This window comes from Strix aluco, chromosome 8 (genome assembly GCF_031877795.1).
Source record: "Strix aluco isolate bStrAlu1 chromosome 8, bStrAlu1.hap1, whole genome shotgun sequence".
Taxonomy (NCBI): Eukaryota; Metazoa; Chordata; class Aves; order Strigiformes; family Strigidae; genus Strix; species Strix aluco.
Window position 1 is genome coordinate 25790598 of NC_133938.1, and position 19492 is coordinate 25810089.

Here is a 19492-nt window from a genome sequence, read left to right on the forward strand (position 1 = left end):
TTTAAATCATATAATAATTTAGTCTGGAAGGGACCTGCTGGTGTCATCGAGTCCAACCTACTGCTCAAAGAAGGGTGAATGTCAAAGTTAGATCTTTATTATAACCATCATATTGCTATTTCTGAAATTACTTAATTTCTGGTTTTCTTTCTCCCTCTGCTATTCACTGAGATGTCCATCAATTTTATTTGTCCTTTTAGCTCATTGACCAGAAACCCAAGAACACAAAGCAGGTGTGTGGAAGTATCTTCTTTGTATCCACTTTACTAGTTCAACGTTGTTTCTGCTACTTGTGCCCAATTTGTGCTTCTAGATTCTCCCTCAATTTCAGAGCTCTCTGTCCCCAAGCCCTTCCCAGCCTGCAGCCTTACAGCTCCTCTTCTTCACATACTTACTGCTCACCCTCTTGTTATCACAGGTTCCTGCATCTTTGCCCCCCTTGCCACTTTCTAGGCAGAGATGACCTTGCCTTTGAGTCTCTCACATCTTTTTTTGGGTGAGGCTAAAGCAATGTGTGTAAGAATCTGCACATATCACTCCTGTTTCACTTGTGGTCTCACGCTCACATGCTGTAGTTTTCTGTCTCGTTTGGTGAGTGTTTGCTACCTCAAACCATATGCTCTAAGGAAGTTTATTCTTTTTTCCAATATTTATGTATCTTTCTAGGAATGATTACACCTAACAAACTTTATGGTATTCTTTATTGTGCCTTAGCAGTGTCTTATGGGGCAAATGCTGGGCCAAACCTAGAGTTTCAATTAAAAGCTATTACATCTACAATTACATAATGCCATTATTCAAAAAGGCCTACCCTGAATCTCTGCTATCTCTTATCTCACATCGTACTTTTGATAACTTATTTTTTCATTCTTTCTTTAGTCGCCATTTGAACTCTCTGGATTTAGACTGCAGCTGTACAATGATTGCATTCAAAATAATAATCTCAGAACCAAAGCTTCTGAAATTGGGCTAGAAGAAAATCTGTTGTGCATTTTTGCTGTGACTACATTCTCCTCTTTTAACTCGGCTTGAATCTTACCATCCACTCACATTTTCTGCAGTGCCTTGTTTTGAAAGATATCAGTGAGGACTGAAAAAAAATCTAGAATGTGCTTATTTATCATAGTTACTGCTAATCATCTAATACAAAAATAAATGTGAGTGACATTGATCTTCTGTAATCCCTGAAGGGGTTCATTCAAAATGAATTAAGAATTGATCATTAATTAAAAAGATGAGTTAAGCTCTTGTATACTGAGTGTGCATACTCTATTATGCAACTCCTGGAATAACCATCTGGGGTTTGATGCATATATCTGGGATGTTTCACAACTGTGGGCATATATAAACCGAACTGCAGGAAGAAAGAAATGCCAGCATGGACTTTCCACTCTGTTGCCTCTTTATTGTGGGTTCAGTTTGTGTGGGAGTAATGTTTATGCTTTAATTCCTTGACTACATGTCTTCTAAAATTTTCCCCTATGTTTCAAAAACCCCCTTTGACCTGGGTGTATTTTTGGCACATCCTATTCTGCTACAAGAATGATCATTAAATCTCTTGAAGATTTTCAAATGTTTATTTCATGACAAGATTTCTTACAAACTTCTCCTGTTATTCCAGTACATTTTATGCGCTTGTTTCTTTTTCAACAAACAGTTGTGATTGTTTTGCTGCTGAGGTTTACAAGGTAGTTAAATAGGATTATCCCTGTTTTAAAAGAGGAAAATTAAGGCATAAAAATTTATTTGCCCATGATCATATGAGAAGTCTGAGCTCCAGGAGAAGCAACAAATCTGTCGTAATTATTTCCAAGCCAGTGCTTTACCTGTAGGCCACTTCTGCCTCTTTCCTGCTGTTTTCCATGAGCTCTGGGAGATGTTTTTTAGCATGCTTTTTGGCAGCCAATATATGTTGGCAATGTGAGAAGCAATAGTTTTCTAAAATGGACCATCAGGTAATACTGTAATAAGAAAATGGCAGTAGTGTGGATGCACAGAATTTGTTTAGGATGTTTAGATTCCATATCTCCTAAGAGGCCAGATTGTGCCTGCCTGATATTTTAGGACACAGTCTTTTATACTCAGAGAAATATGTGTTATTGTGGAAACTGAAATTCTTTTCAGTGGAAGGTGGAGGGGGGCAGCAGGTAAAATGAGAGAACTGGAGGAAAGAACACCAATTAAATTTGAAGCACTTATTTTGGAGAGTTTTCGCACAGCTTCCTTTTAATCCCTGATTAACAGATGAAAGTAGATATGCTGAGACACAGCTCTTGCACTAAACCCTTTGATAACAGAATTACAATGTCTTTATTGTACAGGCTTATTTGATTTGTCTGCATCATCTTCTGCAGCAGTGATTGCTAGGCAGTCTAAGGAAAGCACAAACGGGAAGCTCTTCCTTGTGTTGCATCTGAGACAGGCACTTACATGTATCCCAGGAGCCATTACTGTCTGTAACACCTACTGCTGATTATCAAGGCTGGAGTTTCCAGTGCAAATAAAAATTGTCCTTGGACGGGTTGGTCCAAAACAATGATAAATGGCATTGGTTCACCTAAATGCTAAGAGAATTTTAATGTTATTGAACTTAAAAGGAAAATACTGAAAATATTGAAAGCCCAAAGTCATTGTAATATTTATAATGAGTATTCCTGGTATCAGAATGAAAATTAATATATCTAACATATGTACACTGTCCACTTTCAGCCATCTTCCAGCACAGAGGAGCGTTTTCTTCTAAATCAGTCTTTCCATTGGTGGTGGCTGCACCATGTTCCACATCTCTACCCGGGATCCCTCCTTCTCCTGCCGGCTGGGGCTGTAGGTCCCTTGAGTCGCCCGTTTATTGGCAGCGATGACTGAAACCACAACTGCCAAGAAGAGGATCAATAACAAGGCCAGCGTTACTGAGCCAATGGAGGCGAATATGTTCGAGATCAAGTCAGCTGTCAACTGGAAGGATTGAAATAATCGCAATATAATTTACATCAACAGAATACTGAGACACACTTGAGCTACCATGGAAGGAAAACAAAAACCATTCGATGGATAGGGCTTTGCAAGGACTAGCTACTGCAGAAGCACCGTTTATTGGTAGAGAAAGACATTAGCCCCTCCAGATTTTGTTCTTTGGACTCTTCAGAAAATTACACACACAGTGCTGGATATTTAATATAGAAGGCAGAACTGGATGAATTTCGTGTAATGACCCATTTCATGTGATGGCTTCCTTTCTGCTTGAAAATAACCTGTGAGTTAATATGTCTGCAGAGTGTAGTAGTAATTCAGCAATTATTTGTTTAATAACTTTAATAATAATTAATTATCCCTAGTTTAGTTGTGAACACATTATTTCTAGTCTTTGCTACTGCAAGTTAAACATGAGCTATTTTGACTGGATATATATTCAGTCACATTTTTGTTTCTCTTGCTGGAGGAGTCAAGTTTGTGTGAATACTTGTACTTATATATAGAAAATGTGCTTACTGTAAATATTTTTGTAAATGTACTATTTCTACAAGCATTCTTGCCAGTAAACTTTTCTACCAGCATGTTTGCATGAAGTAAGTGTATAGAGGCTGCACCAGAGTGCAATTAAAATCTATTCAGTGAGAAATTAATCAGAATATTTTCACAAATATGTTTTAAAATATTCATCCAGCTCTTCTTCTACATACAGGCTTTGTAGCTTCATCTACAGAAACACAAGCAGTACAGTACAGGATGAACGTATGGATGCTCTGATTTTTTTTTCTGTTTTCATGTGGCAGTGGAAAATGTGATAATGTCAGAAGGCACAGTGCGCATAAACAAATCTGCCAGTTGAAAAGCTTTAGACCAGAGAAATTTTATAGTTGTTAGATGAATGCTTTATACACATCTATGTGCTTTTGTGTGTAAAAATTGCTTATGGTGAGGTAAACCAATGAAGTGATGTAGTTAGTGTGGAAAAGTGGTCACTACGGACAGAATGACCCTAGCAGGAATTGAACTTCTGGGCAGATTCTGCCATCCATCATCTTTTGATTTGTATTACGAATGACAGTTGAACTGCCATAGATGAATGTGTGCTTGAGGCTGAACTTTCAAATCCCAAAATATTTAGAAACAGAAAACAGCAGGTCAAAGCCCATTTGCCAGTTAGATACTGCATGTTACAGAATATTTTAGTGACCTGCTTACTCGTCATTTCTAAGGAAGTGCAATTACAGTCCTGAGAATGATGATGATTTTGCATTCAGCGGTGGATGTACTGTAAATGGATGCTATTGCTGTGCATACATTGCTTGGACTCATGCCTTTGCAGGAGAACAACAATGCCAGAGGGAAAATGTTAAAACAATCCTTCCTCTTTTTTCTCTCTCCACTTCCACGCTGATGTAAAAGGTCCTACTATAATAATAAAAACAAGTTTGGCTCAGGGATTCTCTCTAGGGGGGTGCATGACTGGCTAGGATATTTTCTTCTGTCCTTGATGGCTACATATATGATTTTAAAAACATTTTTTTCCCATAGAAATAATCTAGTGCAGGTAACAGACCGCATGACTCTAACCCTAAAATAAGGTGGCATGAAACAGGTTGGTCTATTAAATGGTATTGGATTGGGAAGGTCATTTCATCTTTAGATGGTGTTACAGATATATTTGAGACCTTAGGTTTTTTTCTGTATTGTGTTAGACTATATGACCCTTGTTCCTCTTGTCTCAGAGAGGCTGCAAATTTTTAATGGGATTTTTATTCTCAGAAGCCATCTTTTATTTTCATTGTCTGCTCTGGGAAACTGAGGACCAAGATAGTCTAAGTTAACTCTTATCCTAGGGTTGAACAGGACATTTGTGAAAGAAATTCACTACCATAGGTAAATGGGTGCTGTTGTGTGGTCTCTGGTATGTGAAATTTCTGAACTTATTCTCCTATTTTCCAGTCTATATTCTTTCCATTCCTATTGTAAGTATGTCTATATCTAGGGAGACATTTTCATCCTTCAAATTAATTTTATTTCCTAAAGAAAATTTTTATGCAAATGAATTGGGGAGAAAAAACCCCTTTAACTTGTTAAAATGCAGTTAATTTGTAAAATCAATTGGCTGATCTGGAAAAAAAAATTTGAAAAGTTCTTTCCCCCATGATCTCAGTTTGTTCATTGCAGTATTTAGGCATGATGACAGACTGAAATAATTGTAATTGGTGATCCTGAAAAGAAAAAGGACTGAGCAGCATTTTTAGAAACATAGTGCTGCTGAGACAGAGGAAAAAGTTTTTCTGTTACTGGCCCCTCTGTGTATTTTGCATAATAGTAGGGAGTGGGCTTTAAAAAAGCAGTTTGAACATAAAGGTCCTGTATCACTGCTTCAGGCTCTTCTGGTAGGTCCTTTTCTGTTGCTTCCACCATAGGTGGATCTAGGCTATGAACCTCTCCCATGTTTCAAAGAGCAGAGCCCTTCTGACCGCTGTGGGACTGCTCATGCATGTAGCTGTTTATCTGGGTGTTCACAGCCGCATAGCAGCTCACCTGTGGCTGCGAGTCTGTGAGCATCCTAAGGCGCTGCGTGGTGAGCAATGCACACCTGATGTCTCCTTGATTAGACCACCACAAGACATCACTTTTCAGCTTCATATCACACAGGCTGCTATTCACTTCCCCATGTTAGCTTGTTAAGATCTGGTTATGGAATTGACTGCTTTGGAGATGGTCACTTGCTATGAATATACAATTTTTTGGTGTGTTTATCATAGAGCCATGGCAGAGTCCCGCGCAAGAGGGATTCTGTGACCTAGAGCTTCAAAAGCAGAAGGCGGAAGCTCTGGAAAGGAAAGGGTAAAGTGAGGTAAATTTAATTTTGTCTCAGCACAAACAAAAAAAGCCACAAGACACCTGGAAATTTATGAAGAGAAACAAGGTACTGAATCTTATTGCCAAAGACCTTTGTTGTCAGAGAAGCCTATGAGACCCCCATATACCGTGATAGCCATTCAGAAATAATTTTTGCTAATAAATACCACATGCTATAATAAATATCACAAGCTGTTTCTGAATGTAACTTCAGCACTGCTTATGAATAACTAAATATATGTAGGGCATCTGAAGGAGGGTTAATTTACTCACTGGGCAATACCTTAGAGATTCTCATTACGCTTTGAGCAAGAGGTTGGACTGGGAGACCTCCTGAGGGCTCTTCCAACCTGAATTATCTTATGAGCCTGTTTAAAAGGTAGTCACTGACAGAATAGCTGTGAGAGTTCCCCTGCCCCTAATATACAGTAGCTGTCAGTAAAAGCTGTACCCTTAATGGTAATGGATGCTGATGGCAAGATGAAGTCTGCTAACATTAGAAGGCCAATTTTCTTGCTAAGATATTTTACGTAGCATCTTCTCTTTATATGTCTTTGGATGTCAACTAAAGCAAGATGAATTTATTTTGGCAAAATTAAAAAACAAAGGAAGAAAAAAATATTCTTGAATTTAGTTTTCATGTAGTGAATAGCTTCATCTGCAAAGACAGGAGGAAATGCAGGAAAAAAACTTCTTTTGCCTTTTTAAAAACAGAGTCTTTTGGTTTTTCACAAGTGATTTAATTTCAGAGCTGATTAATATATTTTTTAGGTTTTTTAAATTATTAAATAAAAATTATTTAAAATGTTTATATTAGATAAAATAAATCATTGGATAGAGCGAAACTTCATTGTAGGGCTGGGTTTTGCTTTTCATTTGGTTATTGGTATAGATTGATTGTTCTGCTTTGGTTCCTCAATTTGCTTTGTAGATGAACAGTTTGGATAAGAAGGGCCCAGTTCCCAAGTCAAAGCTTAGTAGCATTTATCAATCCAGTAAATGTATGCTTATCTTTAAACAAGCCATCTTCCAGACTGTTATTTTATACGAGGGGAACATTAGGGATTTGCTATATACGAACATTTTCATGTGTGCCAAATGTCAAAGGCAAGTAGAATAGCACAAGGGAGCCAGCAAAATACACTGGGCCTCTTCCTCTTGTGTGTTTTACATCAGCATGATTTAGCTGATCTAATCCTGCTTTATGTCAATACAGGGCATGAGAATTATGGCCACAGACACCAAGGGCTGAGCCAGATCAGGGAGAGAGAAGAGCCAGCTGTGGTGCCAGCAGAGAAATCACTGTAGGTGTGAGAGAAGTAGCATGAGGTTCCTCAGGGCACTGCTACCCGGGCACGAGCTTTAAGTGGAAAAGTGTGGCTTGGACCAAGGGTATGTGTCTTTGGTATGTGAAAGGCAGAACGTGCTCTGAAAGTAGAAGCATGCCTCTGTCACTGGGCATTAAGAATCAGTCAGCCTCCATTTCAGCACTCACATAGAAATGTGCCTGATTCTGGATGCTTGGCAAGACAGAGAAGTCAACACAAGCTTTAAAACACAGGAATTGCCAAACCCAGAGAATTCCCTTCTCTGCCACATGTGGGGCTTTCTGGGAATTCTGCAGCTGCTCATGTGTACTGGAGCTTTCACCAGTGAAGTCTCTGGATCCTGAGTCCTGACACGACTCACAAGGTTATCACTTCATTTATGGTAAGAACATCTGATCCACGCCATCCAGATTTACTGCCCCCAAATCAAACCCATTTGCGATAGTAATGGGGGACGATTGGCTTGAGTGGTCCTAATCCATGTCAGAATTACTTTGAAAGGTTTGGGGGCGTATAGGGACAAAACTGAGCAGCCAAGGAAAAGCCATTAACTTGATTAAAAAGCCCATAGATACACTGAGTTTATTTCACTGGGGATTTACAACCATCTTATCAGAATTTTTTTCTGTTAAAGGCTGAATTCAAATAAGAATCCCAGTACTTCAAGAAGAAATCCAGTCAGTCATACACAAATCTGTTATAATGAGATGCATTGATAACCCCAGCTTGTGGGACTACAGTTTATTTTCAACAGCAGTAAAGTGGCCATAAATCTATAGACTGAGTTTGTTCCAATAAAAGTATTTTAAATGTGTGGCACACAGAGTCCCGTTTTCTGTGATTTTTTTTTTTTTTTTCACCTTCACAAGCAAGGACCTAGTGCTCTCGCTCACATCATCTGTAAAACGTAGCTGCTCTGCTTGTGCTAAACACCAGCCACCAGCTCCCAAGAGTTGTGTTGACCTAAATGTTGGGCTGCTGAGTTGAACCAATAGTCCATTTTGGACTCATTTAAAGAGAGCAGACTGATGTCCAGCTGAGCCAAACACTGCACAGGCCACCGGAAATGGGAAACTATTTTTAAGATTCTATATGCATCACCTATTTTCTTTAACTGCTTTATCCTCTTTATGCTTTATCCTGGTTTCCTACTTCATGCTGTTGTCCATGTGGGTACTCCTCTATGTTGAGTGTGCCTATACACAGTTATAATTCAGGTACTTGAATAATTTATTCCTTTCTACTTTGGTACCTGTGGCAACAAAGGAGGCAGCCCTTAGTGTCTGCAGTGCACCTTAGCTGATTTTCCACTGTTTAGCACCAGTGAGGTCACCAATTCCTTTTCCTTCTGGACACCTTACAAATCTTCAGTTTATCTTGTGGGCTTCAAAAGTGCATTTTCTATGGCAGTCACATTGCATAGCCATTCTTCTTGTCTCTGTGTGTGAAGGAAGTCATTCCAGAAAGGCACTATATTTGCGGTACCTTAAACGTAATGAAAAAGTGTTTGAATTCTTTGAAATTGAGAAGCAGAAAGCAGGAGAACAAAACAGGCCTAGAAAGATTGCTGCAGGGTTTCTCTCTAGTTTTTCTTCCTTAATGAGTAAGACCAGTTTGTAGGAGGACCAGATTCAGACTTGGAGCCTTCAATACCTGATTAAGATCTCCATGGGCTGAAGATGTGATGGCTTCCCCCCGCAATCATCTAGCCTGTAGCTCCAGTTCAGGGCAGCCTGTGGTTGCCACATACTGGCTCTGGTGCCGGTCACAGGTAGCTTTCCCTCCTGTATACCAGGTAAGCATGACTACTTTTCTCTCCACATCTTGGGAACTTCTCTAGCTGACACCATGTCCACTGGGAGGAGGCTATTCTGTTGTCCCTCACTTGTCTCTGTAGTCCTCTGAAAATTTATCTATAGCACATATAGAGTTGTAGATAGTCTTGAATTTTCAGCATTGCTATTGTTGTTTCTGCCATCAGCCTCCGAGTTGTTTTCCTGGTATCTGCAGGAAAAGACAATCCCATTGCTGGAGAGCCTGAATGAAACCCCAAGTCCTTTACATACCTCTATGGACATTGCTGAAGACAAAAACTTAGGTGATTACTTCTGATGTATGCAGAAGATCCGCAGTATAATATATACAAGCAGCTCACCTTGAAGAAGAATGTAAGTAATCTTTTTTTATTATTTTTTTATTTCTCTATTTTCTGGTGGGTATTGTTGTCTGATATTATTATGATTGTTCGTGGATAGTATTTCTTAAAATGTCTCTGAAGAAATTACATTCACTACTACCTCTATCTAGTATACCTTTTTTTCATAAAATGTAGTTTGAATAGTTTGTCTTAGTTGAAATGTGACAGTTTAAATAAATTCCTCTCTGGAAATTGTCAACTTTTAGTTGTCTAACAGTTCTTGAAATCAAAGCACAAATGTAGAGAGAATTAGTGCTAGCAGCCTCAATGATAAATTGATCATCTGGCAGACCAGTTATAGATCAGAAAAATGTAATCTTTACTATCAAGAAAGAATTGCATCTCTGGTGTCCTTGTGAGAAAATGATGGAGATGGTTGAAGTCTAGGATTTAGCTGGGCTTGCAAGGAAAGTGCCTCATTAAGAAATTCTGACAGCCTCCCTCCTGACACATGAAGTCACACTGTTGTGACACTAAAGAAGTTAACGAGAAAGTTTTTTCTAATTATAGTGGAGCAAGACATTGGAGATTGGAGATAGAACTCTCTAAAGTGTTGCAACTAAATTGTAAAGCAGACTTTGGTTAAACAAGGGTGTTATGCTCATTAGTCTTGATCTTCCAGTCAGATTGGCATACACAGACCTCCTCCCCACATTAAGCTGCAGGACCGTTCCTGGATCACTTGGAAACAGTGCTGTGTTTAAATCAAAACAACTTACTCCCTCTCAATGTTAGTACTTGCAATGATGTTCAGCTCAGCTGGTCTTCTATTTACAATATTAGCCTTTTGGCCAAGTAGCTTGTCAAACTTGGAAGCTCACTTTTAGGAATTAATCTTTAAAGAACAGGCTACCTACAGTAACTATATTTTCTTTAACTACTTGCAGTATTGATGTCTGACTTTTATTAACTCTTTAATGGAAGTGGTCCAGCCATGAAAACAGTGGTGTTTAGTATGTCTGGGATAGTCTGTCTTAGGCAGAATAAATAATATTTCTGGTTTTGGCCACTGTATTTTATGTGAGCTCAGAGATGGACCCAAAAAGCCAGAAGTACATAAGTAGTGCCTTAAAATCTCCATCATATATTTTCCTGGATCAGTATCTTATAGGACAGAGTATTAAATGCCTTTTCTGTTAGACAGCAGAGAGTTGGTTATACATAGAGAAGTGATTTGGCTGGCAGTTTGGGAGGTAAGCTCTCATTAAACTGTGGGCTTTGGGAAGACTCCTTGATAGCATTTCTGCAGCAACTGCCAGTGCTAATTTTGTAAGTTTATTCCAGGTCTTTTTAAGATCATCTTGGTGGTGCAGCACAGATTAAATGTGCAACTCCAATGTGCTGTTATGAGATGCCTTTTAAAATTCTATCGACAGCCTCTGGTGTAGGAACTTCACCATCTGCTGCAGTCTGAAAGGATAAGAGGGAAAATCTATAGCTGGTGCAAATCCAGGCAAACCATGCCGAGGAGGAATTTGTCCCATAGCTGCTAAATCACAGACTAGACAAATGTTTTAGTAAAGGTGTCAGTCTCTGGAGTGTAACATCCTTTTCCAGTTTGGGAAATGCTTTGGGGTATCATATAGAATTATTTTTGTACATGGACAACAGTGCAGTATATTAGGTGGTGTTTCTCCATAGGGGACAACTGCATTACAGCTTTGAGACAGCAGATTCTCTATGAATAAAACTTGGTGGTGGATAAAAGCCTTATCATTCAAGCATCTTGCAGGAAGGAATGGATGATATTCAAAACAAAAAGACTATGGCTGAAAATAATAACTTTCTGTCACTGCCCTGCATATAAGCTGGGTTCAGTTTATTGCATCCCTATAGTTGCCCCAGTAGAAATGACTCCTGAAGAGGAATTCAGAAGAACACACAGTTGTGGCTTTTTGAGGAAGTCCGCTCCTGTTGTTGTGGGAGAGTGAAGTGGGTGGGAGGGGGTCAGTAGGTTAAACCCAAAAGCAGGTAAATAGGAAAAGATGCTACAGTGCTGAAGATGAGGGCAGGACAGTTCCCAAGGAAAAGAGTTCAAGAGGGATTCAGTAGACAGAGTGAAATAGTTAAAATGATGAGAAAAAAAAGTTAATTTCAAAACTGCTTTCTTCATTGATTGCATAGGTGTTGAGCAGTCCAGCATGTGAAGGATGATAATGTTCAAGATGGGGCTGATGGGAACGACAGCATTTGGGTAAGAGAATGGGGCAGGAAATGATAATATAACCTATCAACAGCTATGTTAAGGGTGAAACTAAACCATTTCTAATGCAAACTTTTGATTTTCTGAATTTTGCACACATTTTATCTATCTGTCTCTCATTCTAGATTCCATTTTTTTCTGTATTAGGGGAAAAAAAAAAAGATAAATTTTGCTGAGGTATTTACAATCTGGAAGCACAAATTCCATCTAAGTGAACACCTGCACATTCTTTCTCATCACTAATATGTTTGCATGTGCATTGTTTTCACCGGCATGATTCATCTGTCTTCTGCATTATCAGTTTCAATTAACTTTAATGAAGTTGCACAATCTGAATTGTGGGCACAGAACTGGTTGCTCAAAACTCCACTTTCTAGCACAAAACAGTTGAGGTTAAAGATCTCTTCCTTAATTATTGATGCTAGTGGTAGATGTTCTTTTATTTCTGTAATCAGGTCTTTGAGAACAGCACTAAGTACCCATCAAAGACTAGCATCACATACAGATGCAACCACCTTCTGTGGGCTCTGGTCCCTGACTGTGACAATGTGAAGCAGGATCATCTATGTCCCCCAGGTCCTGGTTCTCCATAAGAACTGGTACAACCTGTGCTGAAGCTGTCAGTCTTACCTCTTCCCGCTTTCTGTGGGAATAACAAACTGCTCTGTCCACTGGTGCATAATAGGTGGGCCAGCAGTGTACGGTATAGCAGAGAAAGAGTTATGATACCTGCTTTATTTTGTAATTGCCAGACATTTTCCAACCCTAGTTCTCTGCTAATAAGCTAAGCCTACAATCTCAAATCTGTTCCATGAAATTATTCTCCCTATTTGGGGCTAAGCTCCTGCAAAACAGCCATGTGTTGCTACCTAGCATTAATATTATGCTGTCAAGTGGTGATGAAGAAAGTAGCTATTTGACTGTCTCACACTGTCAGACAACAAGGTATCAAGTCAACAGCTAGCCTTTGCTGGGTGCAGCACTTCGATTGCAGCCATCTTGTGCTTCCAACTGTAAATATTAATGATATAAGATAGACCTTTATTGGCTACATAATACTTGCCTTAGCACACTACATGACACTGTTGCGTTACTTAGCTAATTACACTACTTGATAAAAATTTTGAGTATATTATTATCCTACTGGCTTTTTTTCTAGTAGAAAGTTGATTAGAGGCAGCAAACATCATTACATTTTAGCTTCAGGAAAGACTTTGGAAGAGATACATACATGAAAAGAGTAAATGGAAAAAAAAAATCTATAAACCTCCATGTCAATAATTACTTCTTGAAACCCTGTTTTATTCTTGATTTAGACCTTTAATTTGTTGGTGGAGTTATTTTTTCTTGTGACTTTTTTTTAATGTACTTCCATCTTGTTGATAGGAACATATGAGTGTGTCTCTACCTGTGAACGTTACCTCTGTCCTCAGGGATTCTTGGATCAAGTACTGCATACCTAATATCCAGTCATTGTATTAATATTGCTGGCATTCAACAGGTTTGCATCTGTATATCATCTGAACTAAGCCAACTCTAATAATTGCTTTTTGGATATCTGCTGAAGATGCAAGTGGTTTATGAAGTCCCTTTCTATGTTATAGCCAGTACACTACATGAGAAAAAGGTCTCTAAAAATGCGTTAGAGATTTCTCTTAACTTTCTACTCCATGCTTTTACCTTACTGCCACCTAAAGATAACTATCAGAAAGTACATTGTACTTCAGATTAGAGATTTACTCTAACATGCCAGGAAGTAATGGCAGCCTTGTCAGTGTCTTTCTTTTAAGAAGATTTCCTACACTTTCAGAAGATTTTCTTGAAGATCATACTTCTTAGAGATAGGAAAAAAAAATATGCTGGCTCAGCTCAGTGAATTTATCTCTGGTCCTCCAAGGCAAGGTGTATTGACTATGATTGCAACTCAACCCTGTTTCTAGACAGACGATTGATTTAGATCTGGAGGCTCCTCAATGCAGGCTGAAAATAACATTTTCTACAGTGCATGAAGTCAGGTCAAAATCCACCTTTATCTGCAGGTGTAAGCTGTTTCTGATACAACCCCCCTTTTGATTCCACCTTTTTCAGATACCAGACTTTTCCTCTGTTGAACAGTCAGCCTAAGAGGTTCTTTCTTCTCAGCTCTATCCTTGATGCCTTATTTCTTCAATGGTAGCTTTCAGTTTGGAGATCCCCTTTAAAGCAGGCCAACTGAATCATGAAATAGAGACACAATTAGTTTATCATCAGTTAGGCAACCCAGGGTGGAAACGGTAATTGAATTTAATCTCTTCATACTGCCTAAACACTGCCTGCACCAGTACCTGCGATCAGTCCCCAGTAGCCATATCAGGACAGTGCAGACCTGCCCAGGCTCTAACACTCCCATTGAGAATGAGAACTAGCAAGGTCTAGTTTAGGATTTACCTGACAGTCTTCATCTCTGGCAGTCTGTCACATGCTTGGTGTTTGTACAGTAGCTAATACACTGGGGCATGAAGCCCTGAGCAAGAAAACTTGAGTCTGATGGGTAGTCTTTTATGGAGCTGTTGCAATCAGGCATTTTTGCTGTACGAGATTTCCTTTCTGGAGTGAGGTATAGCATTCTCTTTTGTTTAAACTGCAAGAATATTGCACTTACACTGGTAATAAATTATTGATATGTACTTATTACAGGTTTACAGCCTGAACTTAGTCTAAACTTGCATTTCCACATGAACTGACCTGTTATCTATTGTCTGAGCACCAGCAGATGTTCTTCCCAGGCTGGCTGGTCTGTCACTTCTCTCAGACAAATACCCTTGAGTGCAGTCTTCACTCCACTGTGCTGGTGCCTAAGGGCTCACTTCCATGCCCTGTGGGACTATCACCAATTAAAGACTGTTGAAGAGTCTTGCTTTGATTTTAAATAGTCTCAGATACTGAAAGGATTTGTCTCCATCACTCTCATTACCTGTAACTGCCTCGAACCAATGATGACCCATTTTGTTAAGCACCTGGCTGTGGTTGTGTTGCAATGTTTGGAGATAGTTCATCCTCTGCCAATATCCCATTCTGAAGTCTCACAAACCTGACACTTTGCTTGTTTGCTGTCTTTACTTTTTATACCACAAATAAGCTATTTAATTCGGCCAATAAGTTAGTCAGTGATTTCCAATATGCTTCTTTATGGGTCCAAGTAACTTTTCTGATTGATACTTCATAGAATCACAGAATCATTCAGGTTGGAAAAGACCCTTGGGATCATCCAGTCCAACCATCAGCCCTACTCTACAAAGTTCTCCCCTACACCATATCCCCCAACATCTCATCTAAACAACCCTTAAACAGGGATGGTGACTCCACCACCTCCCTGGGCAGCCTATTCCACTGTCTGACCACTCTTTCTGTGAAAAATATTTTCCTAATATCCAGTCTAAACCTCCCCTGTTGCCGTTTAAAGCCGTTCCCTCTTGTTCTATCACTAATTACCTGTGAGAAGAGACCAGCACCAACCTCTCTACAATGTCCTTTCAGGTAGGTGTAGAGAGTGATGAGGTCTCCCCTCAGCCTTCTCCTCCTCAAACTGAACAGTCCCAGCTCCTTCAATCGCTCCTCATAGGATCTGTTCTCCAGGCCCTTCACCAGCTTCGTTGCCCTCCTCTGCACTCGCTCCAGCACCTCGATATCTCTCTCCTATTGAGGTGCCCAAAACTGGACACAATACTCCAGGTGTGGCCTCACCAGTGCAGAGCACAGGGGGACTATCACCTCCCTACTTCTGCTGGTCACACTATTTCTAATACAAGCCAGGATGCCGTTGGCTTTCTTGGCCACCCAGGCACACTGCTGGCTCATGTTCAGCTGTTTGTCAATTAGAACCCCCAGATCCTTTTCTTCCAGACAGCTCCAGCCACACCTCCCCAAGCCTGTAGCCATGCATGGGGTTGTTGTGGCCCAAGTGCAGGACCTGGCACTTGGCCTTGTTGAAGCTCATCCTGTTAACGTTGGCCCACTGATCCAATCTATCCAAGTCTCTCTGTAGAGCCTCCCTATCCTCATGCAGATCGACACTCCCGCTTAACGTGGTGTCATCTGCGAATTTACTGGTAATACACTTGCATGCTTCCTTAAAATATTCCCAATCTCATGCTTATTTCAACATCGGTAAGGTAACCATGAAATCAGGCAAGTTATATATAATTTTGGCACAAGTGTTATACATTAGCGTTTTCTTCTGGAAGAATACTTCTGTTTCCTCTTTCATCTGTGGTTTTAGGAGAGGATGAAAATAGTGATCACGAGGTAGGAATTTTCTACTCCTTGAGGTGAAATATGTTGTTTTGGGGTTCTGGTGCCAAGCCAGTTACACTCTGACCAGCCTGTGCATCAAGCCTGAGTGCTTCTCCAGGGAGAGGGGGTGGCTGAGTACTGAAGGGAAATATCACTTCCATGCGAACGCCATCTAGAGAACTTCACTGTTTTGGAGACTGTTGCTTATGAGCAGGTTATACCAATAATGCTTTATCTTTTTTAAGTGTCATGGTTAAAATATCCTGGGGTAGATTGTGCTCTCTCTCTCTCTGTTCAGTTCCTAGTAAAGGACAAGATGATAAAACTTCTGTACCTTACAGATGTTCCACAAGCATTCACTTAAAAGTCATTCTTACTGAGCTAAGATACAGCCCAGGTGTTCACAACTGTCCCTACCTGTATGATTTTTACAAATCCATTTTACTCACAATTTTCCTACTTGTGACGTTTTATTTCCCTCAGTATCACTTTGTGTCTCCAGCACCTCCTCCAAAACCACCTTCTGATGGCTTCCAGGAATGATAGGCAATTTGATAGGGTTTTTTTGGGACCCATCTCTGCTCTGGCTTCTCCAGAGAGATCCTCAGCAACCACTGAGTTTCCCTGACAATATCACATACAGAAAGGATGAGGAAAACTTTATATGGGGATAATAACTTCCAAACTGTAGAAAGTGACAGAAGACAGCACCTTTTACTAGTGGATTTAGGTCTACCATGAAGGATGTATTGCATTTTAATATGTGTAGAAATCAAGCATTTCCTTTTGGCCTGAATGAGTTTTGTATTTGACTAATGGAAACAGCAAAATAAGAAAGGACCAAACGGAATTTTCCATGAGTCAGCACAGTGTGTTACGTGACTCTTGTGTGCAATATGCTGCATCAGTTCACAAAATAGTATGCTTTGGGATAAAAATGACAACAGTTACATAACGATATAAATTCTGTGGAGGAGATCTATGCCTACACTGCCATTTCACTGAGGGATTTGAGTCAGCCCAGGTAAAGGACCAAACATTAGACTTTAGCATTTGTGAATACAAACTGAAATTAGCCATGCAGAAGATGTGATGTTGCCAGGCCCTCTCAATGCCTACTTTCTGTTTCCTCACTGATCGTAATTGTGAACAGGTCTCTTTTTTTTTTTTTTTTTTTTTTCGGGGGGGGGAGGGTTGTTGTTTTTTGGGTTTTGGGGGTTTTTTTTGTTCCAGGATTAGCAGCTCCTAGGTGTCAGCCAGGTTTACTGTGTTCAGACCACACATCCTTTTTCTGGATAACTGGCACAAAGCCAACGGGGAAGAAAGTCTTGTCTCTTCAGGAAAGCAGCTACACCTTTAATTTCACCCACAAACGATTACTGCTTGGAGAAGAGGGAACAGAGGGTCCTGTCCCTTGGGAGATAAGAGTGCAGCATATGAGTGTTACCAGTGCTGCTCTAGACAGGAACAGAAATATTTCCATTTATTTCAGTAACGGATAAATTAGACCCCAAACTATTTATGTGCTTGAGAATCTTCAAAATCCCTACCCTAGAATTTCACAGGGTCCACCAACAACAACAGTTGTCTGCTGTGGTGCAAAATCTGCTCACGGTAAATAATTACAAAGGTTTGTAAAGCTGCTGATTCTCCTGTCCTTTCCATTGAATCACAGTAGTATCACTTTTTTTTTTTTTTTTTTTTTTATTTCAGTGCTCTTAATCTTCTTGAAAAGTGAATAATTTGTTCTACCAAATACTATTTGAATAAATTTAAGGACTGTTGTATTTGCTGGACAGTTATTTTGGTACAAAGCTCAGATATTTGTGTAACAAGATTTGCCTCTCATTTAAGTGGCTTTCTGTAACAAAACAGGTAAGTGTTCCCAATTTTTTTGAATCAAAATATTTTTTAGATCCTCAGGAACAGGAACTCTTTTTATTGCTTTTTAGTGGAAAAATATTCTATAAGACTAATAAAGTGGGCAATTTTTTTCAGATGTTATTAGGAATGGAATTTCACAACAAGAACTGAAAAATACTCTGCACAAGAATGTACTTTGCAAGCAGAGTTCATCAAGACATACATAGGCAGATTAACATGCCAGCCTTTCATCTGGAAACATGATTTCATAGACCTTTGATAGTAACCTTGAGCATATGGTTAGTTTCCAAGGCATTAACACTAGCCTACAGGATGCATTTGTTATGCTGAGCTAATATGTCAATACTATTAAAGAGCTACAGCACTATCACAGTCCAAATAAAGTAGTGGTTGTAATTAAGGACCATTGTTCCCATCCAGGCACCTTAATAAATGTGGGTAGATTTTTCTGAAGTGCTTAATCTGTAGTACCTGGGGAATCTCCATATTTACCCTTTATCTGGCATACTTAATATATAAACATATCTAAGGTGTGGGTAACTTTTGGTCTTTCTAATTGTAATGGTGGTGAATGAGCTTCTTTTGAAGACACCTTCGTCCTAATCTGTCAATAAATTCCATGTAAAACCTCACACCCATGTTTCAGTTCTGTCAGTGTTAGTGAAGACAAACATTGAATCCCAGGAGACTGCTGCCACCATGCACTCAGTAGAATGAGTAAGTTATCATTCCCATCATAACTCTACAACTTCTACTCAGTTCCTTTTTCTTTTCATAAGTACTCAGGTGCAAGCCCAGACTACATTTTTCAGCTTGAAAGTGAGGTTGGAATTTTCTTTGCTTTAGAAGCTTCTGGTTAATTAAGCTATTTGGGATTTATGGAATTAAAACAGTTTTACAGTTTCATTTCAGTCCATGTTTGGCCAAGTTGCCCACCAAATAAAAAAGCATCTTACTGTGTAAAAGTGGAAACTTATAAGTGACTAATGTCAGCTGTTGGGGTATCACTGCTGCTTCACTATTTTCTAGAAAAATACCCATATTTAAAAAAAAAAAAAAAAGAAAAATTTACCACTGAACATAGCTTAATTTTCATTTTTGGTGGAAACAGACACCAAAAAGCAAACAAAAGACTTCTCAATACTTGCAGCAAAATAATTTTTTCATCAATTGCATTTTAAGAAGCAAAATAAATGGAAACATGCGAAGTTTTGGCATTAAATCATAGCAATATCCAGAAATACAAGAATTACCAAAATGTTCATTCGTGTTTGGGTAGTCCTTACAATGAGACCAGAGTTACACTTTTTATCTACAGTGATAACTAGAAGACAGCAGTATTTTCTGCTATCTGCTATAAAAGAAGAGTAATATTCTTATATTTATGACTTAATTGTGCTAAAGGAACTTTCAGAATACCTTTCCTCAGTGCTAAGCCTGCTGTATTGTTTGAAGATAGGAAAAATAGATAAAAGAGAAAAGAACAAGAAAAAAGATGTAAAATTTAGTATCTGAACAATGCAGGCATGGAGTGCATGAATGTGTTAGAAAGTGAGCAATGACTGAAGTAAATGCCCATGTGATATGAATGTGAGTCTACAGGGAAAACATTGGAAGGTGAGAAAAAGGAAAACAATGCTATTGCAACATAAAGGATGGTGTACAGACAAAATGTGTTAGTCTGAATACTAAATGTGTTATGTGAATACCATACTTGAGCTGATTCCTATACTGCAGAGTGTTATGCTGTCATATGTCATCTGGGCTTCC

General features: G+C 39.2%; 1 protein-coding gene across 3 annotated transcripts in view; it reads right to left on the reverse strand.

Annotated features, from left to right (window-relative positions):
• Positions 1–1562: 1562 nt before the first annotated feature.
• The window catches only part of CRB1 (crumbs cell polarity complex component 1), a 107280-nt gene continuing 89350 nt past the window's right edge, over positions 1563–19492 (reverse strand). For 2 of the 3 annotated variants that reach the window (XM_074832744.1, XM_074832745.1), the window contains exon 12: positions 1563–2955. In XM_074832744.1, coding sequence (XP_074688845.1) covers positions 2740–2955 — 216 coding nt within the window. In that variant the 3' untranslated portion in view covers positions 1563–2739. The remainder of the gene's footprint in view (positions 2956–19492) is intronic. The other variant, XM_074832746.1, reaches the window with a different exon arrangement.